We start from the raw sequence: 27,691 nt of genomic DNA on the forward strand, positions 1-27,691 counted from the left end.
TTATTCCAATCTTTTGACTTTTTAGTCTCTGGAAATGTTGTTGCCCATTGAAAGCGGAGGTTTCTTGGTTTAACGGCAACGGGCAGGAGTCTGAGCAGAAGCCGGTGCTGTAGCACTGGGGTTGCTCATGCTCCCTCCTGGATGTGCAGGTGGGACGGTGAGGTGACTCCTTCCTGGCCGCCGAACAGAAGTGTCATCTCATGGTTTCTAAATGCGGCTGTTGATGCCTTTAGTGTCATCGTTCACATGAAAGCCGCCTGTCAAAGGCACTAAAACTTCCATAAATTTACTGCAAATCCACCAGGATCTTTCTTAGCAAATGTATCTTGGGGCTGAGATGGAAAGCTTATCTCCTGACTGCTTTGATTACAAATTATCTTTGGGAGTTTTATTTGATGGGGAAGGCAGGCCGGTTCCCGGTAATCTCCTACGTGAAGAGCGTGGTTCTGGGTGACCAGAAGCGCTGCCTGGGTTCGTTCATTTTAACTCTCTGCAGCGTGACCCGCTCTGCGCTTGTCGCCAGGATTGTGTAGAAATCGGGGTACGTTAGTTACGTTTTCTGAGTGCTCGGCTGAGCCCAGGGCAGCAGCCAGCCCCTCGGAGGTGTCCGGACCCCCTGCCCGGCCCTGCCCGCTTCTCTCGACGCCCCATCTCTCGCCGGTTGCCTGCCCCTGCCTGCCCCTGCCTGCCGGTGGACCCTGGCCGCGCTGGCGGTGCCGGTGCCGGCAGCACGCGCTCCGGTGGCGGCGGGCGCGGCTCACCCGCGGGGGCGGAGCGCCACCTGCCGGCCCGCTGCCCGCCCGCTGCCCGCCCGCTGCCCGCCCGCTGCCCGCCCGCTGCCCGCCCGCTGCCCGCCCGCTGCCCGCCCGCTGCCCGCCCGCTGCCCGCCCTTTCTTCCCCCTTCCCCGCAGCACCGCATGCATTTCGCCTACAGCCCGTCTCTGCGGAGGAAGCCCGCAGGCAGCGGCTGGTGGTTCCGCTGCTCACAGCTGCCTGCAGCGCTTCCAGCAGTGGCTGGTGCGGGTGCCGGGGGGTTCAGCTGCATTAAAAGTCAAACAAACCCCCAAAACACAAAATGCAGCTTGTGCAGAAGGAGGAAGGGGTTCGGGAGGACGTCGTGTCCGGCAGGCTCCTACCATAATCCCTCCCATGCGCGCTGTTACCTGCTCTTCTTTGAGAGGTACCGGCGTGCCCGCCTTAAAACCGCTGCTTAACAGGTACGGGGCCCAGTTGTTACAGCCTTGTTCTTTTTCATTTATTTTTCTTTTTTTCCTGACAGGTATTAGGTTAAGGAGCATTTTCTTCAGTATTTTCATGCCACAGTGCCCAAATTATTGCATAATTGACTTGCAAAGTTACTTCATAACAAGGTCTAAATATAGTTATTTTTGAATTCAGATAGGGCATAGAGCTTAACACTTGAAGGAAAATCTTTGAGGAGACTTTATCATGCAGCCATATAGCAGGAAGCTCTTCTGGAGAGGGTGTGTGTTTGGAACCGACCAAGGCTTCTCTTGAAGCCTTTTTTGATGGACCACCAGCAAAAACATTACTACATTTTGTTGCAGATCTTGGCTAGGTTATGCAACTAGCAAGACTTCTGAAAATCCCAATTGAATGTACTGTGATCTGAGATGAGGTCGTTCAAAATCCAAGCATGCTGCAGGGAATAGCGCTGGTCCGCGAAGGCTGAACTTTGCAGCAGGACATGTGTTTGTCTGTGCCAATACCAAAGTCAAGTATCGCAGCAGATACGCGGTATTGCCGAGCACCTCCCAGGTGCGTGCAGGGTTCTTCCATTTAAGGTAGGAATGGTTGCAAGAATTTACAAAAATAAAAAAAAGTCAGTTTGCATCCTGTAACTCTTGCTGCTGGATGCTGTGCCTGCGGGATCCGGCAAGGCAGCCTGGAGAGCATCGAACCACTGACCAGCAGAGAACTACAGGAGCAGCGGTAACGGCGTCAAGAGTAATGGGATTCGTTTAACCTCCAGTTGTTGAAAAATGTCAGCAGTCTTGAAGATAATGTGCATCAGCTTGGCTAATGCCTCGGTTAGAGCTCTGGTTTAAATGACACCCACTGTCCCTGGGACCTGCACAGCCAAACTACAAACAGGGGTTGAAGGTTTTAGGGGTGCCTCTGAGTCCAGCGTGCAGGGGTTTGTGCCAGGCGTTACCCTCGGCAGGGGCCGGCTGTGCGGTTTGAAGGGCAGCTCATAAACCCGTTCCGCAGGGAGGGCAGCTCTGCTGGAGTGGGAGGAGGGAGCTGCAGCTGCCTGGGGGCAAGGCGGAAGGCCACCGGAGAATTGCCCCCAGCCTGGGCACCAACATTGTCTCCCTGGTGGGTCAAAAAGAACCGTAAACTCGGCAGAGGCAGGTTTTCCAAGGCGCTCTGGAACGTGATGTGGACGTAGAAAAGGAAGATGTAAGCTAATATCTGCTATAATTACACCTTAAAATCAAAAGACCAAGACAATTTATGTCGATGGCTCGTAATGGAATTAGCTGAGAAGCTTTCTGAATCACAATTAGCAAGAAAATGTCTTGGAAAACTAAAGAAATTCCCCCAAAATTGGAAAACTGTTACTGTAGTTCCATTAAGTTAAAAAAACCTAAAGCGAATAACGGAGAGCTAACCATGACGGCTTAGTTTTACATCAGTCACATTTATTTAATGAGAAACTAATGTTTTTTGGAAAGAGCTTTCATAGAAAATTAATGGCCTTGTTTATTAAAATGAGTTTGTTGTCTTGCTATATCTTAAAAGATTTGCGTGATGGAAAAGATAACCATGATGGTTTTATATCCTGTGTTCGTGGCTTCTTCACTGTGCTGAAAGGAATTCTATCTGGCATTTTGAATAAAAATACTTGCTGTTCTATTGAGGTGATTGAGTTTACGTTAGAAGGATACAAACTGTATTGCTTATCCCGTAGCGTGTTGTAAGGTGCCGCAGGGATCGCTGTGCTGCTGATCATGGACTGGTGGGGTTGTAAATCGCCAGGACAGTTTTGTGTAGCGATTTGCATTGCTTGACTCGGTGGTTACGATTCAGGAAAATGCAGTTCATGTCCCAGCGTGTGCATAGCTCTGCCTGGCTGCACACGCCTTGGGTGAGCCCGTGTGTGTAATCCCCGAGTTGCAAGTGCAGCACCGAGGCAGATGGGGATGATTTGAGCTGAGGATACCTAAAATCAAGCAGCAGCGTGGCTTTTCTGGTACAGAATTTTTTCCTTAAATTTTGTGTCATTTTGTGTTTCTGGAAAGCCTCCTGCAGCCCCGTGTGCTGAGCAGGCTGAGGCCGGCCGGCAGCAGCAAGGTCACCGCGCAGCTGGGGAGAGCCTCCTGCCAAGTCTGGCCAGGTCGCGGTGGGAAAGAGATTGGGACCTGATAAATGGGGGGACCCGGCCCGGGAGAGGAGGTGCACGAGGAGCGGGGCTGGTCCTCGAATGCTGTCGGCTTCTGCAGAGCTGCTCTGCCAATAAAGAGAAAAGCAGAGGGAAGAGGAAGGTAGAGAAGCAGCTCTGGGATAATCCCCTTAACTGGACTTCACTGAAGCTCCCTGGAAATTGTTTAAAGAGCCTTAAAAATGCAGCTGCTGTATTGAGAAACTAGGCTGCCCTTCTGAAAGAAACTGCACAGCTTGGTCTAATAACTTGGAATTTTAAATGATGGCTTTGCATGCAACCGGCTGGGTCTCCCCTCCATTTTCCGTGGTAGCTGTAGGAGATCTGACGCCCTGAAGGGACAGCGGTGTTACTAGTTACCAGTGCAGTGCTTTATCTCCGTGCTGTCAGCATTACTGGTTGGTGTCTCTCCAGGTGGAGCCTGGCGCGCAGTGGTTCAGAGCTACGTGCAGTGGAGTTAGAAATGCTGGCGTTCGCACTTTGTTTTCTAGCAGTCGTGCGTATTCTTTGCATTCTTTCTAGAGGTGAAGTAGGTTTGCTTTCTGTGTGCCATCTCTTGAATTATCCTGGAATTAATTGTGATAAAGGATTGCTATTCCTGCATTACCTGTCACTCAGGGACCCCAAGGATCACTAAGCTCCCTGAGTAATGCTTGTAGCCCCATCGATGTGTTTGTGCCCTTTGGGGTGAGGATCATGGTGCGTACTGCTCGAGCTCTCCAGTGCCCTGGAAAGCACTGGTGGTTTCTGTCTAAATTGCTTTGATGAACAAAATGAATCTTTTAAGATAGAAAGATTTTTTTTCAAAATAGTAGATACCTTCTTATGCATTTCTGGAATACTGAACAGCAATGTTCTCACCAAGGTTTGGTTGTTTTCTTTCAGCAATCAGAGAGGATGGCATGCCAGGAGGCAGAAACAAAAGCATCGGACCTGTCCAGGTGAGCACGTCCGACCGTTTCTCCACGGTTCCCTTCAGCTTTTGCTCTCTTGCCCTGGGCACGCACCTTGCGGGTGGTGAGCTCGGACCATGGCAGCAGCTCGGCAGGGGCCGGGGTTCACTGACTGAGCCGCTCAGCCCTGCCTGTGCCTTCTGCTGGCGTAGCAGGGCTTCGACTCTCCGCAGGTATTAGAAATACATCTCATGAACCGTCGATACATAAATAAAGCTGGGTGCTTGCTTGTCCCCGGAGGGCACACGGCACAGTCCCAGGGTGCCTGTGCCAATACAGGGCAGTCTGCAGCCATGGTGCTGCTCTGTCCTTTGTGAGCCGCACAAGGACGCCCGTCCCTCCGCAGCTCCCAGTAAATCTCACGGGCTGCCTGCTGCAATTCCTTCAGTTGTTGCAAGCGGGGCACCCAGTAAATGTCTCCCTGATTGATGGTGCAGCTTGTCTGGAGATGTCTTGTAAAGCGCAAGGTAATTCAGCACAACAGCTTGTACTGCATGCGAGAGAAATGATGGCCATTTCCAGCACACTTCTAGAAAGGAGGTCTTTTAAAAGTTTAGTGGTTATTTTAATAAAATAGAAATAACACTGAAAGCATTTTCTGTGACTCTCTGTGCCTATGAAGGCAGTACTCGCCCCAGTCCAAAACCAAAGGGTGAGGAGCCAAGCCACCAGATGCCCTGCCTGCTTGGTAAGGTCCTCCATAGCAAACCAGGAAAAAAGCAAGAATTAGTCGGTGGGGCCATGCTGGTGGTCAGCATCAGGGAGAGCCTAGCGCAAACAGTAAAACCTCATAGTAATGACAGAACGTTTTCTGCTGTTTGCAAACATCTTTATAACAGCATTAGCTACTGATTCCTAAAGTCTGTGTGGGTCTGTCAAAGCGGAACAAACGGTTAATTTCTGACCAGGTAACAATTTTTACTGCCTCTCTGAGCAATGTAGCTGTAGTAAAACCGCAGCCTTTGCTAGCCAGAGCAGGCCCCGGCTCATCTGAGACTTGTATGATCGGTCAACGTTGGACCGTAGGTTATACCACAAACCCCGTTTCCTGCGGCGAGGCTGTTTAGCTATTGCACTCTTCAGCTTCCATACCTGGGTGAGGTTACCGCGTATTTCTGACGCTTTTGCAAGACTGGAATAAACTGTCTAAGCAATGTTTGGCTCTTGAAAATGATGTTCGGAGTTCACTGCGCTTTCTTGCAGCATGTTAATGCGAGGCCTTTCCGTACTGCGTGCCAGCCTCACTAAGGGACATGCACAGAATTAAAAAAAAAAAAAAGCCCAGAAATTTTCATGTTGTGTTTTCCCCACTACTGATGCAACATTTCTCCAGGAGCATACCCAGGTCTTTCCTGAAACTTTATACTTCAGGGAACTTAATTTTTTATTGTTTTTAGTCCATTTTAGCTTCATATATATTACTCTCTAATACATGTTTGAAGTATTAGGTGCTTGCTTACTTCTTTAGGTGCCACCTGGTTCTTATCTGGGGAAAAATAGTGAACAATGATTCCCTGTAAACATTTTCCTGACTAATTTTATATATGTCACCTTGCCTCTCTCAATTGCTTTATCAAACCGGAGCCTACCCCACCTTCTGTTTGCCTTTACTCTGCTGAATACTGAGTGATGTTCCCGATGAACTGGCCTCAATTACTCCCAGGTTTTTCACTGTGTGACAGTGGCTGATTTACGGCTCGTTGCTGTGTGTATTTGACATCATCTTTTCATATGTCCATTCCTGTCTACTGTGTTATCATCACTTGAATTGTACTGCAGGCGCTGGAGGTCACCACGATTAGCTGCAAATAGAATTTTTCATGTACGTTGTTAAATGTAAGGGAAAGATGTGATATCTGCAGGCACGCCGAAGCGTTTCTCCAGGTGCAGGGTGGTTTCAGCTCTGTTGGATGTGGCCGTACAGTCAAGGTGTTCATGTGCAGAGGCTCTGCCTTATTTCTGTTCTCATAACCATAATGGTCCTGCATTTGACAGATATCAGAGGAAGAGATTGAGAGAATTATGTCTGGGCAAGAATTTGAGGGAGAGGCAAACATGTCATGGAGCAACAACGGAGACAGTGACCACAGTTCCCCTGGAAATGGAGTTTCTGAGAGCAACCAGCCTTCACCCGTTTCTACTCCATCCTCAAGGTGGGAATGACCCCTGGAAGAATTCCGTATTGCAGTAATCCCGACTGTCTTTCCCTGAGAGATACTGTGGGTCAATGTAGGAAAAATACACCACGAGTGCGGCTTTGCGTAAACTGAGCATACGGCAGGTTCCCACATCTCTAACTGTGTTTTAAGACAGACAGCCACTGGATTGAAAAGAATTGAACTGGGAGGCCAAATGCTCATGAGCAAATGAAAAAGAAGGCAATGTTGAGTTAAAATTATATTTAAAATATATCTCCTAATTCATGTTGATAGTTTTTTCTGCAGATCATGGGACATCGATTACCTTTCACTGCTCGTTCTGCGTAAGCTCTTTCTCTGCGCTGTGCTCAGATTTTGAAAATAAATGACTTCGTTTGGGTTACTCATTGATGGTGTTATATTAATGTCGGTTACTGTTAGTGCTAGCCTCCTGCTGCAGCCTTTGCTTGTAAACACAGTGAGCATCTCAGACTTACATTCCATCTGCTTTCAGTTGCCTCTTAAGCCAGGAGATTTGTGTTCACTGGCTGTGTAAATACTTAATTTACAATCCTAAATTTTGGCCCTTTAAGGAAGCTGGGGTGGAAATGCTCAGTACAGTTGGGTTTCTGTTTTGCTCTCGAATGGCTCAGCAGCAGTTCCCGGATCTCCGTTAAGTGGAACTAGTGCTGAGCCAGGCTCAATGTGAGGCGACCATAAGGCATCTGGTCTGCACACTCTCAGTTATTTCCAGTGTAAGGTTTAAATACAAAGGCATTCTCCATTCTGGTTTTTTCCTCCCTATTTTTATTAACATTTCTGATGGAGCTGGATGCAACATTTTAATGAATCAAGTGGAATTTTGGGGGTATATTAAAAAGCTTTTCCTTTTCCAGTAGGTCCGTGGAGCTGAATGGATTCGCTGCACTCAGGGATCAGTATATCGGGACGCCGGTGTCCACGCACTATCAGTACCTCCCGCACCTTTTTAGCTATTCTGCTCACTCGGCTCTGATGCCTCCCCAAACGCGCAGCCTGGACCCCCAGTCGCACAGTCTTATCAATCAGTTGGTGTCAGCAGAAGACCTGGAGCCGCTCGGCACGCCAATGCTCATTGAGGACGGGTGAGTGTACGCGGCGTGGTGCAGCCCAGAGCTGCCTGTTCCTGGCTGTTCTTTGCGTCCGGCTCTCCCTGCCGGCACGTGCGGCTCCAGCTTGTGCTGCAGAGGCCGCCGATGGCGAGGGGCCAGTTGGGTGCGTGCGTTCCTGGCCCGATCGGCACGGGGAGCGTGTCCCCTGGGAGAGGGTGCAGCCGCAGTGCAAGCAGCAAACCAGACCACGTCCCGTGGGTGGGCTGTGCCCTTGCTTGTGTGAGAGTGGGGTTTGATGGGTTTCAGCCCCGAGACTGCATTAACTGTACAAACGGCCCAGTAATAAGCACGGTAGCTGGAAAAATACACATGGGTGAAAAAAAGCTGGGTAGTCCATTGGCAAGAGCTGCAGGGCTGTCTCTGAGGCTGACCTGCACCGTGCCCAGCAGGCTGGGTGCTGGGTGGGTGGGTGACCCCAGGGGTCGGGGGGGCTCCCCCCACAGCCCCTGGACGGGCAGGCTGGGTGCTGGCCATCGCGGCTCCCCCTGCCAGGTGACACCCTGGGCACCGGCACATTGGGCACTTGAACATAAATTCCTGTGGCATTTGCCTTGCTTTTGAAGTGCCTCATCAGATGATGTCATTCAATGTTGTTAATTGTTTTTATGCTTTCATATTAACTGTGCCTGCAGGTATAAAGTGACTCAGGCAGAGCTGTTTGCGTTGTTGTGTCGTCTGGCGGATGAATTGCTCTTCAGGCAGATTGCTTGGATCAAGAAGCTGCCGTTCTTCTGTGAACTCTCCATCAAGGACTATACCTGCCTGCTCAGCTCTACGTGGCAGGAGCTGATCCTGCTCTCCTCACTGACTGTTTACAGCAAGCAGATCTTTGGTGACCTCGCGGACGTCACCTCCAAGTACTCTCCCTCTGACGATGAGCTGCACAGGTGAGACGTTGGGCTGAACCCGCGGGTAAGGGAGCGAGATCTAGGGATGGAGGACGGCGGCCAGGCACCCTGTGACCAACTAACTACCTCTCCTTGATGGGCCGCTTCACCTGCGGCTGGTTTCCTTTCCTTTTTTTAGGGAACAGTTGTTGCAGGCTTAGAAAGTACGCCATGGTTAGGCAGTGTTGGATCAAAACTTCCTTCTGCAGGGGAAGGTGCATGGTGCTGTATGGTGCTGTTTGAGGTTCCCGTACCAATGCTGTCGTCCTCTAGCACAGCCCTGCAAACCGCCTTTTTATGGGGAGAGTAAAACTAACCATCACTTTGGGTAACCCTGAGATGCAGGATGGAAGGTCTTATATAAAAACCCTTTGGGCCAGTGGAAAGGTTGTTCACAAAGCTGGCTGTCTGTATTATCAAAGTGTTCATTATTAATTGCTATTTCATTGTTTTGATTACATAAATTTAAAGATGTTGCAACTTAGCTCTTGTTTTTTCCATAGTACTTGCTATCTGATGCTCTGAGGAACCTGCCTTTCATTTATCATTTTGGTCAGGGTGTTGTGTTTTGGTTCGGGTGTTTTGTTTTGTAGTCTCGGTGCCAGACAGATCCTTCTTTTGGTAGTAGCCTCGCAATCTCACAATATTACGGCAGAATAGGCAGGATTTACAGAAACTGCTGCCCACCCTCCATTTCGAGATCTGCCCTGTTTGCGCTCTGCCCTTGCCAGGCTTGGAGATTTTGCAAGAGTCACCAGGGGATCCAAGTGCCTGATAAATGGAGATTTAAAATTCTGCTGTGGTCCTCTGCCATCGCAGTATCTAACGGCTCCTTGAGGTTCCTTTGTGCATCTGTTTTGACAACCGGAGGGGCTGACCGAGACCACGGCGGAGGAGTGGAGGAGCCGAGAGCTGGGCCCAGGTGTCTCATTTCCTGGGGCAGGTTCCTCCGCGGCGCCGTTCTGCCCTACCATTCATCATGCATCTGGTGCTGCTCCTGCGAGGAACAGTAAGGGTCATAGAAAACCACAATAACACTTGTTCTGCACTCAGCCGTCCTTTTGTTCCTGCTGTCCTGGTCAGAGCCTCAAAAGAGAAGTGTTTGTTTCATTTTGGGTTTGCGATAAATACGAGCGAGAGGTAAGAAAAAAGACAAAGGAGGAATCCTCGCCCTTCAGAAACCAGCAATTCAGAGCTGATCGCCTTGAAAGTTCTTCAGAGATCTGTGCACATGGATGAAAATAGGTGTTCTGGGGAGCGGAATGTTTCTGCAGTCTCTTCTTCTCATTTAGCTTTTCGAGTATCATTCATTGTCATTAATAACATGGGTAAATGCACACCAAAAAAGCCATTTAGCGGGAAGTTGCACAGATGAGGGGTCTCAAGCTGCACGGCTCCCTCTCGGTTGTCTTTATGGTAGTTCAGCCATCGCTTGACTGCAGGCGGCAGTGGGATAGTTCGTGGGTATCAGTCTCCCTCTCCGATGCACTCCTGGAAAAGCCGGTCCCTTCAGATCTGTGAGGACTCTTTTGGAGCAGTGTCCAACTTGGGGGTTTTCTCAAAGAGCCCCTGTTCTTTGGAGAGCTCTGGCACTGGTCGGTAATGACTGCAAACCCACGTTCATTATATCTCACGGCCGGTTGAAGAAATCTCGCTGAGCTGTGATAATCTGGCACTTCGGGGTTAATTTCTGTTCTTACTTAGCAAAATGACGGGAGCGATGCTAATGCTTAGGTAGGTGATGAATGAAGGCATAGGATGAGCTCCCCAGCCCCCCTGTGTTCTAATCACTTCTAACAACTGGCTAAATGTTCTGTTTGCCTGCTAGACCAAATGTTTTCTTTTTATTGTGGTGTTTTTCTGGAGATGAATATGAAATGAATAGATTCCTGACCTCCCCCAGCACTCCTGATAGCGCTTCCCTTCCCCCTCTTCCCCAGCTGATCCCGATAACTCCCAGCCAGAAACTTGCCTGGTGTAAACTGCGAGGAAAAGTGTGTGGAGGAGTCAGTCCTCGAGAAGAAATAGGGCTGTGAAAAACAGAACAGCTTTGTTTGAAAGGGGGAGGAAAGTATGCACAGAAAAGTAAGACAGTTCAACTGCAGGAATGAGAGAAGAGCTCTCCTGGATTTATGAAGTGATGAGTGGCTGGTAAAAATGTGCATGCTCTAAAAACAATTAAACCCAACAGACGACTGAGTGGTCTTTGTGCTCATTAACTTCTTGAGCTTTGCAATCTTGCACCTGCAAGATTTTTAATGTCAACTTGACAGCAAGAAAACTTGTACAACTTTAGATTAGCCGACAAGGCTTTCATCACTTACAATATTACTTTCTTGAAGAAGTGACCTGCAGTTCAGATAGCTTGTTTTCACTTCTCGGAGGTCAAACTCCACCATGCATTTTACAAATAACTTTGAAGTAAACAAACACACATGCCAAAATAAGGTATTATTCAGTGAAAAAGGTTCTATTTTCGTTCTATTCAGAGATGGCTTTCTGGATGTGCTCTTATTCTTTGTGCTGCACAATGCCAGAACACAGCTAAAGCTTCCCTAAACACTTCTGTCCCACTTGTGAGCATTTTTGCAATATGTGGTTTCTTTGAAACGGGGCTATTGCTGAGAGATGTGTTCCTGAGAGGCTGTTCTGGCCGTTGGCACGCGTGGGATGGTCCCAGAGCGTGCCTGTGGGCACCGGCAGCCCTCTGTGCCCTCCAGCTCTGTTTCCGCCTGTTGCTTACGCCATTTCTTTCACCGTGCGCTCCTGAAGAAGAAGCCGGCACCCCCTTCAATAGGGTGACTTTGTTCTGCACGCACAAAATCTCCATCAGGCAATTTCCCAGGAGATTTTGGGGAGATCTATGTTCCCTGTGCATCAGCGTCCCCTTTCCCGCCCGTGTCCGTCACTGGCTTCCCTTGGCAAGCGTGGATGCTCGGGAGAAACGCGCAGCTTGTTTCCAGCAAACGGCACAGATTCAGAAATGAGTGCGGCTGTAGCTGGTGGGATGCTCCAGGGCTGGTAGCGCCGGTGGATCCAGATCCCAGCGGAGGGTCCCTGACAGTCCACACTAGCAGCAGCGCTTTTCTGGTTGGATTTCGATAGGCATTTATTAAGTCCAGTGAGTGGCCCCCATCCTATTTGAGGGGAAAGTTTAGAAGGAAACGACATGCGTTCTTCAGCCTGCACGATTCAGCCTCAGACCGCAGCCTGCAGTTTCACTCCCTTTGACGTTGGTTATTTGTGGTTTCATGCATATTTGTATTTGTGAGAAGGATCCCAGCCTTCCTGCAGTGTATCCCACCCCAGAAGCTCTCAGCCAAGGAAAATTAACAAACTGTAATCAACAGGGAATAACTACGGCTGTGTGGAAGTACAGCATCTCTGCAAGGCACTCCTGGGAATTTTTGGGAGGTGAGCTTCCCCACCTCACCGTCAGATAGATTGAGTGTGCACCACTGTTGTACGGGCGTCAGTGTAATTCCTCTGCCTTTAAAACAAGGCTGCTTCCAGCGGCACTCTGCAGATACGAGAATCCGTAGGCACTTTTGCTGTCGGAAATGGACTTTGTTGTGGGAGGCAGCGTCTGCGGCGGGTCTGGGGTGCGTGTTGCTGCAGCCCTGTACCGCTGGAGCAGCCCTGCTTGGGTGCTGCCCTGTTTGGCCGACACACTGAGATGCGCTGCGCAGAGCCAAAGCCTGGGGGTTGCACTGATTCTGCAGGCAAAGGTTAACATTCATTTAGCAGCTTCGTAGACTGGAGGGGGTTGTTGAAACCCAACAACTCGGATGTCAGGTTGGGTGTGTTTGTGGCAGAGAACCAGCGTTCCTCTGTAACCTGCGGTAAAGCAGCACCGATCCCAGATCTCTTGGGGGGGTGCAGGGTGCTGTGCAGCTGTACAGCTGTTGGGGACACCTCCAGGCCCCCAAAGATGCGTCGGCATTTCTGTTGGTGGCCGGTGCAGGATACATTGGGCTGCTGCAGCTGGTGGAAAGCGCAAATCGAAGAAAGGTGCGAGGCAGGGAGGGGTGAGAACACGTGACACGCTGCTGGGGGCAGCTTGCGTTCTGAGCAGGGGGAAGCACTCCGAGGGAGCACTCCAGGGACTGCCGGAGGTGCTTTTGTCCATCAGGAGTAAGGCGTGGTGCTGTATAACGTGGTGTGAGCTGCTTTCTGCTGTGGATAGATGCAGTGCAACACCAGGCAAGACAAGTATCTCTCCACGTTTCTAGGAAATCTTATTTCATTCCCCAAACTGCTTGGTTAAACCTCTCGTTAGCCCAGCGAAGTGCGAAGGCACGATCCTCATTGAAATCTGGGGAAATACAAGTGTAGAGAGGCACAGCAGCGTGCCTACAAGCATGCAAGAAGTTTTTGTGTGTTCCTGGCTCCATCCAACCTGTTCCTCTGTCCGAGCAGGGTGGTGATAAACTGAATCACCAAGAGATGGGTTTTTGCTACAATATCTGTTACAGTCAAGTTTGTAATTGAGTCATTTTCCTTCTTACTTCTACTTTAATGGTGTCAGCAGACTTCAAGCAGTTTTGATGACAATTTTTTTTTAATTCTCTTGCAAGACGTTAAAATCTCTGAAGTTATTAAAATAAGCTGCTTGCCTTTATTGTACGGACCGTGTCCTGTATATGTTGACGTGTGATCTCTGTCCTCCAGATTCAGTGAAGAGGGGATGGAGGTGATGGAGCGGTTGATCTACCTCTTTCGCAAATTTAACCAGTTGAAGGTCAGCAACGAGGAGTACGCATGCATGAAAGCCATTAACTTCCTAAATCAAGGTGAGTCGACGCAGAGAAGGTATCGGCCCCGCTGGGGAAATTCTCTGAAACAATCTGAGCACTCTTTGCTTCCCTGATGAGAAATGGGAGGAAGGGCTCCGAGACCCACGAGGAGACTCGAGCTCTGAAACCTCTCTGTCCGAGTTTGCCATCATGCAGACCATACGCCGTGCGGAGTGGGATACCTGGGTACCCGCATGAAGGAATCCTGGAAGTGGATGAATTCGTTTGCTTAGACAATTTTTATTGCCTTTACCTATAGGCACCAAGGACAGTAAGTGTGTCATTTTATGTACGTACCAAGGGTACCAATACCAGAATAAGAACAGAGCAGAGGGGCTGGTGAAACCTTTCAGGATAAGGTTTGGGTGAGCCATGACTTACCAGCTGCTAACAAACTTTTCGTCAGACAAAGATGTGTTCCCTGAAAGCGTTACTGTTTTACGTAACCGTTTAGGCAATTAACTAAATGATACTTTAGAACCAGTTAATTTACATGGATTTTTTTTTTCTGAAGTAAACGTTGACTATTTGCGTAGCAGCCTTTCAAAGTTTCCCAACGAGAAGATGTATTTGTTCATTTTTCTGCTTTAAAGGGTGAATTTGTAAAACCAGTCCTCCCCTTTTTTAGAGCTTTTCTGACTCTTTAAAATACTTACCTTCAGGATATATACTTAGGTCACCTAGCTGGCCTCCTACTTCTTAGATTCTATACCTAATGCTAACTCTTCAAAGTGAAAAGTAATCACGAATGAAGTATTTATGTGCAGGCAATGAATTCTGCCTGAGAAGGGGCTGTGTCCTCCTGTTGATTACCCTGTGTATTAAAGCTGGCAGCCCAGGCTGCTGCAAGACCCTGGCCATCTCAAACTCCATGCAGAGTAATTCCTCAACATGTGAGAAGATCCTGGTTGTTTCCTAACAGCTGTAGTGGGCTGAGATAGTTCGGAATAGATGGGTTTGTTCCTCAGTAGTGCTTCTCCCTGTCTCCACTCTTGTACGTTGTCTCGATCCGCTGCTCCTGGATCCCTTTTCCCGGTCGTTTGTTGTGGCCCTGCATCTGTGGGGGCTCGCAGGACGTTTCTTCATGTCGTAAATGAAGAAAACTGTTGAGAGGCAAATGCTTAATGGATGGCGTTGAGCTGTAATTTTGGAAATAAATGTCCCTGGAGTCTTTTGTACTGTAAAAGATAGTTGCAGTCTGTGCAAATGCACTGCAGGCTCCCTCCCCCCATCCCGTTTCCAGCAGGAGATAGTGCTGACGCTTCAATCTCTGCCGAGCTGAGGTTCCGGTTTGCTTCCCTGGGCAGTTTCCTGACACTGGATAATACACTTGTCGAGCTGTCTCCATTGTTTTCCAAAATGTATTTTCATTAACTTCCTGTCTTCTTTTATTTTTAGTTGAAGTTTGCAATTTTTTATGTGAAATACCTGAGAATTATTTTTAAAAGTCAGCTTTTGGGCAGTAGATAAATGCCTCTTCCGTCAGATGGTCTTACGATACTGAGCCTGCACCGAGGGTCCACAGCTTCCGTGCTCCCCCGTGCTGGATCCTGCCCAGGACCCCAGTGGTGTGCCGGTGCCGTTGATCACACTGAACGGTGGCACTGGGCCTTCCAGCCAGTTTGATAGCTTGGAAATGTCCATTCGTCCTTTGTGTATGTTGCCTGACATTGGCAAAGCTAAATTTAAAAATAAGAAGTTGACAAGTTTATAAAGCTCATATGACATAATTCATAAGCAGATGGGGAGAAATATGATGATACCTTGAATTATAGAGTTGAGCGCTTTCCTCAGCCAAGATGATATAGCTACAATCAACATGTTTCTCTCTGAGGAAGTATTACACTGAATCCGCTGTGAGGACCAAACCTTGACACAGAGCTGCTTTACGCCAGCCAGGCGGGGAGTTAAGGTTGCTGGAGCTGTTATCTCCAGGAGCATCCACTGAGCTCTGCAGATGAGCAGCTTAGGACATGAGCTGTTCTCATCCTGGTCTTCATGGAAGGAAATCCCGTAGCCACACGCGTGTGTAAAGGCACACCCGCGATGCAGGCACGCCAGGAGGGAGGTGGGAGTTTTAGTGTTTGTCCAACGGGGCACTCGGGGCCAGTCTCCGTAGCAGGGACCCAGCTTAGAGCTTTAGCAATCAGTTATTGTTTCCTGAAGAAATGGCAATGAGTGGGAGTCTGCTGCTCTTCTAGGATGTACTCGGCATGTTTTCATTTCTCTGCTCATATTCGCTTTCAGACATCAGGGGTCTGACCAACGCGTCCCAGCTGGAGCAGCTGAACAAGCGGTATTGGTATGTTTGCCAGGACTTCACGGAGTACAAATACCCACACCAGCCAAACCGTTTTCCGGATTTAATGATGTGTTTGCCAGAGATACGATATATTGCAGGTAACTTTTTGAGCTCTTCTCCCACTGGGATCGTGTGCAAGTTAGAAATTTGCTTTTAAAAGAAAATTTATTACAGTGAAATTCCTGTTGACTTTGGTGGAGGATGTTTGTGTGGGACCTTTTTCTATCAAAGCTTCTCCCCCGTCTTCAAGCCCATCTCCCGTCACCCCTAGCTCACCAGCCAGACTGGCTCTTTGCAAGTTGTCCCTGTGACACTGGCGGACATGGCGTTACGTCCCCTGCTCCCAAGAAGACGTGCCTTGCTCTGACCTGCCACCCTTTAACCACTTTGGTCAGGTTCTCAATGTATTTTCTTCCTTTCAATCCCAACTCGGAGGCAGTTTGTCTCAAAAGGGTGTAATCCTGGCTTGAGTAGTTACCTCGTAATAAATAGAGACATCCCTGAAATGCTGCTTAATTAAGGAGCAGATGATAAGCAGAGCGGTGGGCAGTCGTGCCGTGTAACCCCCGGGTTTCAGCTCCTCTGGACCTCTGAAATCCGCAGGTGAATTTTGAGATGCAGTTGTGTCACTAATTACATCTACAAGGTCTGGAGTTACTAAAACATTGTTTGTTCCTGAATGTTAGAGCAAAGGGAGATACTTGCCGCCCTGTGTCAAGGCTCCGTATGCTTCATCCTACTCTGCCGTAATGAACTAGATAATAATCAGAGAGTAGCTCTTGTAATTTACTCATTGAGATCAACAAGGGAGTTTGAGGAGAGATGGTATTTAGTCTTTCCCAGTTTCTATAAATACTGCTTCATTGTGGAGAAATCATTTTGATCTGACTTGGCCCATTTATTTTGCTTTCGATTCAGTAAATAATAAATCCTGTTGTGTCCAAATGAATATCAAATGTCTAATGGAGCAGTAGGATGATTAACTGTTTCTCTGAGAGGTTCAAGGTAAGACTGTCTCCAGCGTTGCTGGCTTAGGTGTCTCTGAAATCTGATTCAGGAGTGGCTGCTAATTCTGGTTTGTGGTTTTTTTTTTTCTTACCAGGAAAAATGGTGAATGTCCCCTTGGAGCAGCTGCCTCTCCTTTTTAAGGCCGTTCTACATTCCTGCAAGACGAGCGTGAGCAAAGAGTGAGCTAGGCTGGCCCCGGCCGGTGCCTTACTCTGTGCCTCAGGCAGGGAGCGGGCTCACCCCGGGAGAGGGGCAAACGCGATCGGGCAGGAGACGGGCGGTGGGCGTCCCTGCCATTGTAGCAAGAATCTTTTTTGTTTGGTTTTGTTTTTTTTTTTTTTTTAACTCTTTTTCCTATATATTTATTTCACGACAGAGTTGAATGTATGATCTTCAACACGATGCACATGGTTCTGTATGAATGCAGCAGATGCATTCTCCAGCGGTTTACAGAATGTGAAGATGTTTAATGTTACAGTGTTTGTTAGGGTTAGTTCTTTTGTATTTGGGGGCTGGGGACCAAGATGACTAAGACTACCTCAAGGAGAAGATGCTGTTCGCGCACTGCTCTTTCCATGATTTGTATCCAAAAGCGTTTGTCGTAGAGAGCAAACGGCCTCACTGCATCGACAGAGCTGTTAGTATCCCAAACGGACGATTTTGGAGAAGTGGGTGTTAGAGAAGTGCCAACCTTTTTTTCTTTAATAATAATTTTAAAAAGGCAGGGAGTGGAGAAGAAGGCAAAGTCTATCTAACCAGTTGGTTATTTTTCCCCTGGCAGTTTCCAGATGCAGGTGGCAGCTCCTGTGGTTCCCCAGCGGGATCGTGGTGCTCCGAGCTGCGAGGGGCTCGCTGCCCTGGCCCCTCCTGGGAGCTGCCGGAGCGGGCTCTGCCCCCAGCCCAGCCTGACCAGCTGGCCGCTCGCTGCGGCCGCAGCACCTTGCCATGCGACTGACGTTGCGTTGCTGCAGTTCGTAGCAGGCTCCTGGTGTTACACCAAGCTACTCTTGTTGCTAGAGAACTGCAAGTAATTTCTCATTACTTCCTTAACATCCATTTTAGGTTCACAAAAGCAGGAAAAACCTACTTAGAGAAGAGGCAGGATTGCCCTTTTTAGCGTATTCCTGCAAGGTGGTATCTGACTACCGAGGAGGCTTCTGCATTGCAGCAATCCCAAGCAGCCTGTTTCTGGGAACAGTTAACGTACCCTGTGGTTAGATGTGACCTGTGTAACGGGGTGAGGGACTCCGGTGTCCTCTGGCACGGCTTTCTCTGCTGGACTCAGGGAATGCATAGTCATATCCTGCCAGGACTGTTCTGCTGCTTGTGGAATCTCTTCTTACCAGGAAAAAAAGGTATTTGTGCAGTAATTGGTAAGCTGTCCTGTCCTAGGTGTTGCAAGGCTTGGATTTTCCATCTCACAACTTCCACACCACTCCATTGCACGGAGAACTGGTTTGATGACAACTGGTTTGAGTAATTGCTAAGTGCTGGCGTTTATCGAAATTTGGGTATTCTCATTAATAACCTCATGGCTTCCTGCTCGTGGTGGTGGTGGTGAGGTTGGATGAGATGATCTCGGTCTCATCTCCTTCGTTAAGAATTAATGTTGAAAGACTCAGTCGCTCTCCTAGGCAGCCGTGTCGCTCTGGCTGGATTTCTTTCCCTGTGTCCTTAGATATGAATCTGATGTTTGTGTAGCAAGAGGGTTCATCAACAAATGTTTGAATGCCATTTCCAAAATATTTTGGGAAACAACTTCTGTTCCTTCAGGGTAGGAGGGAGCAGTCGCTACCTTTCTGTCTCGTCCTGGTGACGGCTGTGCAGCACGAAGCGAGTACGCTCAGAGGTACCGAACTGCTGTGAGATGAATGTGATAGTGAACAGGAGAAAAATCTCGCTCACCAAAGTCGTCTTTTCTTGCCCTTCACCCAGCGGGTGCTGCCTCGGTCGCAGGCGCTGTGACCCGCTGGCTTGGCACGTCTCTCGGCTGGTCAGCAGCTGTGCCGTGGACCGGGCGCTGGCCGCGGCCGTCGGACCTCTCCTTGGAGCCCCGCTGGCTGGCTGACCGCAGACCCACGGCGGCATCACCGCCTCTGCAATCCCGCTTGGGCATCTTCCAGCGTGATGGTTTCCCTTTTCTAAAAGTCCACTAGCTGCTCATTTTTCGTTATTTGAATAGGATGTTACGGGTAACAGCTGCTGGGCCCAGCGGCAGTTCGGCTTGATCGAGCTTCACAATCCAAAGGTGGTTCCGTAAATCTCATTTACTTGCTGACTGTAAAATGAGACAAGCGCATATTTCTCAGGAAAGCCTTCTGCATACAGCCTATACCTCAAGTGTGAATGGGAAGATTTTAGTGTATCTGTTTGTAAGTTAGAAAGTATTTCTCAGCTTTTAAGTTTAATTTCCAAATAGCTTGATATGATCTTTTTATTACGGGTTATCTTCTGGCTTGCTGTTTTATACACTCAAGGAATTGTTAAAATTGCATAGGAGTAATTTTATTCTACAGTTACTGAATTATTATAATCTGTTGATGAATAAGAGTTTGTTTTAATTAGTGTACATAAAAGCGGTCATCTTATTGCCAAATACCCAAGAAAAATCATCTATTAGATATTCTGTGTTTATCCAGAATAGACTCCCAAGACTAATGCTGTACCAGCAACAACAAAAAACCTAAAGTCATTTATGATGATGAGTGGACAAGAATGTTCTGCTTTCTGTTGTATAAAGCAAATTTTGCAAAGGTTGATTGGCAGCAGTATCCACTAACAAATAACCCATTTATTGTAGGGAGTAGAGAAGCCTTACTAAACTGACAAGTAAGGAAGCAGCTGATATACCGAACCAGAATCTAGCTCACTGGACAGTCATTCTTAATATCTTCTGCACCAAGTCCTCTAATGACTTGTATTTTTTAAACAGGGTAAAGTGAATGTGTTGCATTGCAAACTCAGGTATTATGAGAAGGTAGGAATGTAGCTAGAGACGTAGAGACGTTAGGTCAGTCACTAGATGTATTTGTGAATTTGGTTTGAAGGACACCCTGGAAAGGTTGGAATTTTTGTTCCATTCTTCACGTAACATTCGGTTTACAGGGACTCATATTTTATTTGTGCTTAATGCTAGTAGGGGGAAGTTCATTATCTTTGGTATCTATCTGCTCTTGCTTATCTGACCTTCTGTCATAGAGGAATCAATCAACAATAATAGTCTTTGGTAGAATTTTCTGCCATGACAAGTCAATTTTTATCCCCGATTTGAAAGATAAATTGGCTGACTGACCCCCTCCTCTCCTCCATAGCATTTGTGCAGACGGAAAGCTGAAGAGTTACTTTTAATCTGAACAGAGATTTGGGACATAAATTTGAAGTGCTCAGGCTCGCGTACTCAGAGGGACTCTGCCGAGGTTTCCCGGTTGCCGTTGTACAGCTCGCAGCTCAGCGCCCCGTACAGAGCTGGGAGCAGGAATCTGCTGCCCGCTGATGGGGCCGAGTCCCAGCTCGAGCGGCGAGACGCTGGACCTGAGCAGACGTTTTGTGAAAGCCGCTGGGTTTTCTTCCGCAGCCTGCCTTTGGCTCAGGCTTCTGTCCCGCGAGCTGGACCTCGGCCCCGCTGTGTCTGTAGCGAGTCCTGGTCCTCGGCGTGCCCAGCCCCTCGAGAGGGTGGGGGGATGGAGGGGCGACCAGGATGCTCAGAGAGGCTGGGTACCTCACCCGATGGGCTGTGGCCGTGGCAAAACTGATGCAGCAGGAGCTGACTATCCAGCTGGTTTGCATATGCGTTAGCTGCTTTGTTAATTGGTAATAATGCCAGCGGCGTTCGTCTTTATCATCTCGTGCCTGGCAGCCCGCAGTGCTGTGCAGAGGCACTGCTTGCTTTGGGTCGTCAGGGTGCAGCTCCGGATTTCTCTGTAATTCTTAAATCCCGAGCTTTTGCCATCTCCCGTCACACAAAGACCGAAGGAGGAACACGGCGTTTTCGGGGCGATCCGTCCAAAGCGGTCAGTCGGTTGCCAGCTGTGGGGCAAGCCACTGCCCCAGTGACGCCCCAGTTCCTGGTGCTGCGGCGTTGCTTCCAGCGAGCCGGCGAGAGCGAGCAGCGCCAGCAGAACAAGCGGGGCTCGCGGGCGCTGTGGCGTTTCGGCACGGCTGCTCTCACCGGGGCGGCTGTGCCCCCACCCTGCAGTTGCCCGTGCGAAGGCTGGAGCTCAAGCCAGGTGCCGCTCGCTGCCCGTCCCTCCCGCTGCCGCGCACGGCAGAACCTGCCCTTGCTCTTCAGGCGTCTGCACAGAACCGCAACCACCTCAGGTTAAGGAGCTTAAGTCTTGTCCTTCAAACCGACCTTTTTTAAAAAAACTTGAATTTCTTTTATCTTTACTACATTTTTTAAAATGGAAAAAAAAAAAAGATTCTCCTGTGAATGTGCTATTTACCGTTCATTCTTTCTTCTTTCTTGGTTTTGATTTGAAGCTATGAAGCTTGGTGTCTGTGAAAATGTTGTTATTTCTCAGGATAATAAGCGGCAATCATCCCTGCCACATAAAAGGCAGGAGAAAGGGGGAAACTTGGGGAACTAGTTTAAGTATGAAGCTAATTTTTAAGTTGTAGATGATGTGTAAATCGAGGGTAATACATAGGATGTCAGTATCAAGCTGTGGCGTTTCTCTGGGTTCACGGTGTGTTGTTTGCAATGCACAGAAGCTCAGGGATAAGTATTTAAAATGTGACCCAGAGAAACCCTAGTTTTGATGTTGCAACAGTTGCTTCTTTCATGACTTGTTTGGAAGACCCGCTGAAAGCTGAATAGAGCCCCGTATGGAGATTTTGGGGGAAAAAACTTTTGGTTTGGCTCATGGGAGGTTTGCCTGCGGAAGGCTTGGATGTGGTCTGATGGGAGAAGTGTCCCGAAGACGCGCGTTGCCGTTTGGTGTGTCGCAAGGCCGTGGCGAGGGGACCTGCGGCTCCCTTCGCCCTCGCTGGCAGCTGGGGGTCCGCCCTGCCCGAGGGGCTTCGCGAGCGGGGAGAGGGGGGGTCTGGACGTGGCAGCCCCGGAGCTGCCCTGCGGCCTCTCTGGCTGCAGCCCCTCTGCCCTGCGGCGCCCAGCCCTCCTCCTCGCCGGGGGAGTGGGGAAGTGCGAAATAACCGTCGTTTTTGGTAACTTCACGCTTTCGCTGAAGGCTCGTCAGCTCCGAGGGCTGGGAGAGGTTTGTCTGTGTTTCCACATTACCTCATCCTTCTGCCTCCCATGTTAAATGTGTTTGAGTGCTTGTGGAAAAGGGGAAAATGGGCATTTCTCAGTATGTCCCTGGCAGCCAGTCCGTGTTCTGTACTCAGTTTGTTGCTTATGAATTAGAACGTCTTAATTGCCAGTCGGTACAACTTTCTCATCGTGGGTCAGTGAGGCTGTAGACTCAGACTGAGAAAGGTACCCGTGTGAAACGAGTTCAGGGACAGCTGGTAGGAGCATCCCCGCGGCCCCGGGCAGCGCCAGCGCTCGGCAGGAGGCAGCAAAAGTTTGAGGGGCTGAAACCCGCCTTCCCAGCAGCCTCACTGGCCCGGATCTGCAAAGCTGAGTTTAAACCAGCCCTGCACAGAGCTGGTGAGGCCGATCCAGGCAATATCTTCCCCTTGAAAAAAAAAATTTAAAAAGACCTCCTGTGCAGCTGACCTCTAGCAAGTCTATGAAAGAAGCAACATGGTTCAGTGGAAGAAATGCCCCCAAGGGCAAAAAGAAACAGAAATTGAAACCAGATGACGATCAACCTTAACAAAGCCTTTTGTGATTCATTGTTTTCTTTCAATTTATAAAATGTCTTGTAATAGTTGATAACATTATTGACTCAATTTCCATAACAAAACTACCTCGTGTGACATCCTGTTTATCATCTCAAAGGGATTGTGTGAAAAAAAATACTGCCAGTGTTTGTTGCCAGCCTAGAAGGGCCGTGATGGCTGGAGTTTTGTTTCCCTTCCCGTGGGTTGTGGCTGGGTTCCTGTTACTGCCGCAGCATTTCAACCTGCGGGTGATGGTTTTGACTTTGCTTCCCCCCGGGAAGGCATCAGGCTGTGCACACCACGCTCTCGCCCAGCACCTCTGTGCCATGGTGGTGACCACCACAGCCACTGCTGCAGTGAGCCGCTGTTCACAGCGTGGACAGTGTCCTGCGGCTGCGGCCAGGTCCCTGCACCGCGAGGCGGACGCCTGCGATGCTGCAGGGGAGGGCTGAGCTCCAGCATCCCTCCCGGGGGAGCGCAGCCCCCGCCTGCAGCCATGGGGCAGGATGTGGCTCTTGCCCGTTTGGTTTTTGTTGGTGCCCATCAAGCTACGGCCCCAGTTCCAGCTCTGTGCTGGTGCAGACGTGATGCAGAGTCTGCGGTCGTAGCCTGGGACCTCATGGAGCCCTCGTGCGTGTGTCCTGGGCGTGAGCGTGTGGGCAGCTCAAGGAGGAAGCGGGTCGGGTTTGTTGCTGTGTGCTTGTGTCAGCCCGTCGCTGCTTTGCGGGACGTTTCTGGGCCGGGTTGGTCCTGGTTTTTGGGTCCTTCCACTGACGTTCCAGGTGATGGTTTCTGCCAGTAAAACACTTCATTTTTCCCACAATCCCTTGTGTAAATCAGGGAAGCAGGATGTTGCCTCGGCATGACACACGGTGAACGTTGGCACGCTCAGAGCCGGGGCTGGGGCAGGGGAGCGTGTCCGGCCGCTGCCACCCTCGCCCCGCAGCACCTGAGGAGCGGAGCTGCGCCTCTCGGGAGCTGCCTTCCCGTCACTACACTACGACCAAATGAATGTTTCTGCTGGCACATCTCAGGCGCGCCGCGGCACAGCCGGTCCCCCTCGCGCGGTGGGACTGGCACGGGTCCATGTCAGCCCGACCTGCCCCTGCTCTGCTGCTCTGCTCTGTGACTTGACTACCTGTGGAAATGTGACCAATAAGTGTTGAACGCATGTTTAGCGAGTGTTAGCTGTATGAACTAATAAATGTGAATTGTTCTGCACCGGTGGTGTCTGCTGTTTGCTTGCACCTTCCCCCTTCAGCAGCGGCTCTCCCTCGGTGCGGGGAGGCGTTGGCAGGGGGATGGAGCCCGGCGCTGGTCTGGGTGGCAGCTGCGGCACTGCCCTGCCTGCCGCCATCCTGCGGCGGAGCAGCCGGGGATGGACTTGTTTGTGGGTCTGGGTTGGCTGGGGGGAACCTGTGTGGCAGGAGCTGAGGGGGGTCCTGTGCCTCGCGGGGGGATGGGAGTGGGGGCAAGGTCAGCGTGAAGGTTTGCACGGTCTTCTGGGCGCTGCCGTACAACGGGCCCGTGGTGATTCCCTTCCCCTGCCCAGGCCCCAGAGGCGAAGGCAGGAGGATGGGTTTTCTCCTTTTGGTCATCGCACCATTGCAGCCCGAGGTCCCGCCATGGCACGCACGGCATGGCCACGCCACCGCTGTCACCCTGGGGGGTTCCTACCTGTGGGATGGCCAGAACACGGAGCGGTTCGGGTGGGTCACCATCGCCGCAGGGTGCAGCGGGAGGAGGGTTTGCACCGGCAGCGGGAGGAGACCTGTGCAGCAGCCGCTGCTGCAGGCGGGAGGAATAATCCAAACAAGCAAACGCACCAGAAATCCTTGACCAGCGTGCTCCGGAGAGAAACTGCAGAAATCATTTAACGATCTCGTGTCACTGAGGTGGGTGCAAGTTAAAAGACTAAGAAGCACTTTTCATATTTACATTTCCACGCCTATTAGAGAGCGCATATTAAGGCCCACTCAGGGAGACGCTGCGCTGCCACAAAGGCAGCTCCAAGTGAGCAGCCAGCCCCCGCGCTCTGCTGCTCCCTCCCGCGGGGCTGCCAGCGCTTTCCGCATTGCTAAACTCATAAAAATGGAAATTCTTCCTTTTTAATGTTTAGGAGCTCTTGTGCTTAAGAGTGTTTAGGACTTTTTTTTTTTTTTTCCCCCACTTATTTTAATAACGGGAGATTCTATGGCAAAGAAATAACAGTTAAGTGTCTGCCTTCTGGCACGCAGGGATGCAGCTCTCCCCGTGTTTCTCCTGAGCTGAAGGAGTTCGTCACTGACGGCTTGGAACACAGAGCTGCCGGATTGTAACCAGCAGGTTTTGCCTGCGGCAGAGCCTGTCCCCGGCCGCAGGGCAGCGGGGTGCGGGATGAGAGTCTGCTCTCCTTCACTGGCCGGTTTTCGAGTGTTTTCATTCCACCACTTGCCCCTTTGCTGTGACCCCCGGCTGCGGGGGGAGCCGACGCGTGGCTCTGCTGTCCCTTCTGGGAGGCTGAGGAGCGGCGCTGCCGGGTCTCTGCCCTCAGCCCCCTTGGTGGGCGCGTGTGCCCCCGGGGAAGGCCGGTTCCTTGGGCAGGGCGGGCGGATGAAGAGCTCAGCCCTCCCTGGCCGCGCTCACGGGAGAGACTCAGTGGCTCTGGGTCCTGCATGGAGCAGAAGGATCCATGAAGATCACCTGGGAGGGCAGGGCTGTCCTGGCACGGGCTTTTGTGCATAGGAAATTCCCCAGTGTCTGTTCTCCAGAGACAACAGAAATCTGCTTGTTCAGACCTAAAAAGGGGCTTTGGCCGGGGGAGCAGCTCAGAAGAGCTGTCCCAAAACTTGGGCCAAGCCGAGGACCTGGCGGAGCAGGGCTCTGCCCTGACCTGGGCCCGTGACGGTCATTTGCAGCCAGGCGAAGCAGTCGTTCCCCGAGCTGGAGCGTTGTGCTTGCAATTATCCCTCACAGCAGATGCAATAAACGCGTCGGATCATAAATCAGCACTGAGCACGTTCAGCCTCACCTGAGGTCCAGTCCCACGCTTGCAGCGGGACAGCTCACTTTTGGGGAGGGCGCTTGTTCCAAGCCCTGCGTCATGACCTTGCGCTGTCCCTGCATGGCCCCTCCCCGAGGGCGTCATGGGAACATGTGGGGAGCAGAGGGGAGCGGGAGGAGAAGACCTAGTTTGGGAAGGGGAATTGCTCCAGCAGCCCATCTCTAGGTGTTTCTGCAGACCAGATGTGGCAGGAACTGGCCATAGGGAAGCCAGATGTGACATGGAGGGCTCAGAGGCTGCAGGAGCGCCCGGGCTGCTGGGGCGATGCAGAGGGAGAGCAGCCGGCCGTCTCCCCGTCACCCCGGGTGCTGCTCCCTGCTGACACTGACCCAAACCCGCTCCATTTCCCCCAGTGCCTCCACAGACCTCATGGCTGTGCTGCCGCTGCCGCTGCCCCTGCCAGGCTGCTCGCCGCAGGGCGGCCATCACCCCCTACCCGCTCCTCCCAGAGGGTTTATCGCATCCTCGCTTCAATCCCGGCACGAGCTGCACTGCCCCGCTCCTCTGCCGAGTGCTCTCAGGTCTCCTGTCCTCTCTATTGTGTTAATTTTTCTTATTTACAGCGGTTCTCCTCCTCTGCGGTGCAGCTCGAGCGGCTTTGACGCTGCACTGCCCTGGATTTATTCCCTGTAAGGGGGCCCTGAAGGTCAGCGGTGGCAGGGCTCCCTGGGAGGTGGCAGAGGAGGCTTCGCGCACGTGGGGCGATGGGTTTGTCCTCGCCTTCAAACCAAGCAAGAGGAGCCGCTGGAGCCGTGCAGAGGCGATGGGGCGATGGGGTGACCTCTCCCCTCACCCCACACTGACACAAAGGGCTGCCTGGAAGGCGAGGCTGGAGTGGGAAAAGTACCAGCACATTTTAATTTTCAGCTCAACCTCTACTGACCACTGTATTTTGATTAGAGCTCTGCTTCCTTTTCATCTCGGTGCTCCGGCTGGTGACAACTGCCACAGCCTCGTGCGCGCAGTGCAATAGTTTATCACCGAAGGCCAGCCGCTCTATGAATTCAGAGCCAGCACTGAACAAATCACGCTGTCACTAACGTCAAACTTGTTAACCTGATCTTTGGTGGATCACTAGTGTCAACATTGCATGGGACATACATTATCGGGCCCAAGGACTTTGGGAGATGTGTTTGTCAGGCTGCTCTGTCACAGTCCCACTCTTGACCTTCAGAAAGTAACTTTCAAGGATAAGCTGCTTTCCTCTTAGAAAGAGTTGCTGTTCCCAGGAGCGTCACCCCATGGGCACTGGCTGGGACAGGGCTGCGCGGTGAGGCTGGGTCACCATGCCTCAGTGGTGGGGTCAGCCCAGCAATGGGTGAAGGATCTGCTGGGATGGCCATGTGGGGAAGGGTTTCCACTGATGTCCATCACTGGCCATGTCTATTCCCTGAGTTTCTCCCCATCTTGTCACCAACTGCTCTCACATCTCTCCTCACCTCTTGCCCAGTCACTGTCCCTCTGGAGTTCAAACCTGAAAACCAGTCCGTTGCCTGCAGTAGACTGGTGGATCACCATTTACTGGACCATCACAAGTCTCTCACGTCTTGGTTTGCCACGTGCAGGTGTGAGAATTGCTCTTGGCATTTCTGACAGGGTTGATCACCACTGCGGAGGTCAGACCAAGGATGGGCCACCACGGCCGGGACAGTAACAGCACACTCAAGAGGTGTGTGCTCCTAGTGAGCTCCTGCACAAGTTCCTGGGGGTGGATGGGTTTTGTGGTACCTTTGCTCAGGCTGGTGGCATCCCCTTCCTGCAGCCCCTACCAGCCGGAGGGGAGTGGTCCCACAGGGGCACAGGACAGCACGGGCACCCTGCACGGCGCTGTGTGCTGGCGGGGCCGGTGAGGCAGGACTGCACCGGAGCAGACGCGGCTCACGGCTGGGGGACCCTGTGGCAGGCGCTGGATTGGAGCTCCACGTCGCTGTCCCCATGGGCTGACCCCGCTAATCAGCTGTGAAAGAGAGAGAAAGCTGGAGAGAAATCTTTCTCTCTGCTAACCTCATCACAATAAAGATTCCTATAAAGAGCTCTTATCCTTGAAGAAAATGAGGCACATAAGCAGGAATAGTAAACAAAAGGCTGTCATTTTGACCCAGGAGTGCTTCATGTTGTTGGCAACTGCCAAGAGGAAACATAAAGAGAGGCTGCATCCAAGTCCCAATTATGCAGAACTATGTGACTAATCTGTCAATGAGTCCCCCCGGGAGGAGACCACCA

At 50.7% G+C, this 27,691-nt stretch overlaps 1 protein-coding gene across 4 annotated transcripts in view; it reads left to right on the forward strand.

Annotated features, from left to right (window-relative positions):
• Positions 1 to 23,644, forward strand: part of NR6A1 (nuclear receptor subfamily 6 group A member 1) — a 98,093-nt gene extending 74,449 nt beyond the window's left edge. For 3 of the 4 annotated variants that reach the window (XM_054848473.1, XM_054848475.1, XM_054848476.1), the window contains 7 exons: positions 4,292 to 4,347; positions 6,355 to 6,512; positions 7,394 to 7,621; positions 8,281 to 8,535; positions 13,207 to 13,328; positions 15,579 to 15,731; positions 16,736 to 23,644. In XM_054848473.1, the coding sequence (XP_054704448.1) occupies positions 4,292 to 4,347; positions 6,355 to 6,512; positions 7,394 to 7,621; positions 8,281 to 8,535; positions 13,207 to 13,328; positions 15,579 to 15,731; positions 16,736 to 16,824 (1,061 nt within the window). In that variant the 3' untranslated portion in view covers positions 16,825 to 23,644. The remainder of the gene's footprint in view (positions 1 to 4,291; positions 4,348 to 6,354; positions 6,513 to 7,393; positions 7,622 to 8,280; positions 8,536 to 13,206; positions 13,329 to 15,578; positions 15,732 to 16,735) is intronic. The other variant, XM_054848474.1, reaches the window with a different exon arrangement.
• Positions 23,645 to 27,691: the final 4,047 nt, after the last annotated feature.

The sequence above is a fragment of the Grus americana genome, chromosome 20 (genome assembly GCF_028858705.1).
Source record: "Grus americana isolate bGruAme1 chromosome 20, bGruAme1.mat, whole genome shotgun sequence".
Taxonomy (NCBI): domain Eukaryota; kingdom Metazoa; phylum Chordata; class Aves; order Gruiformes; family Gruidae; genus Grus; species Grus americana.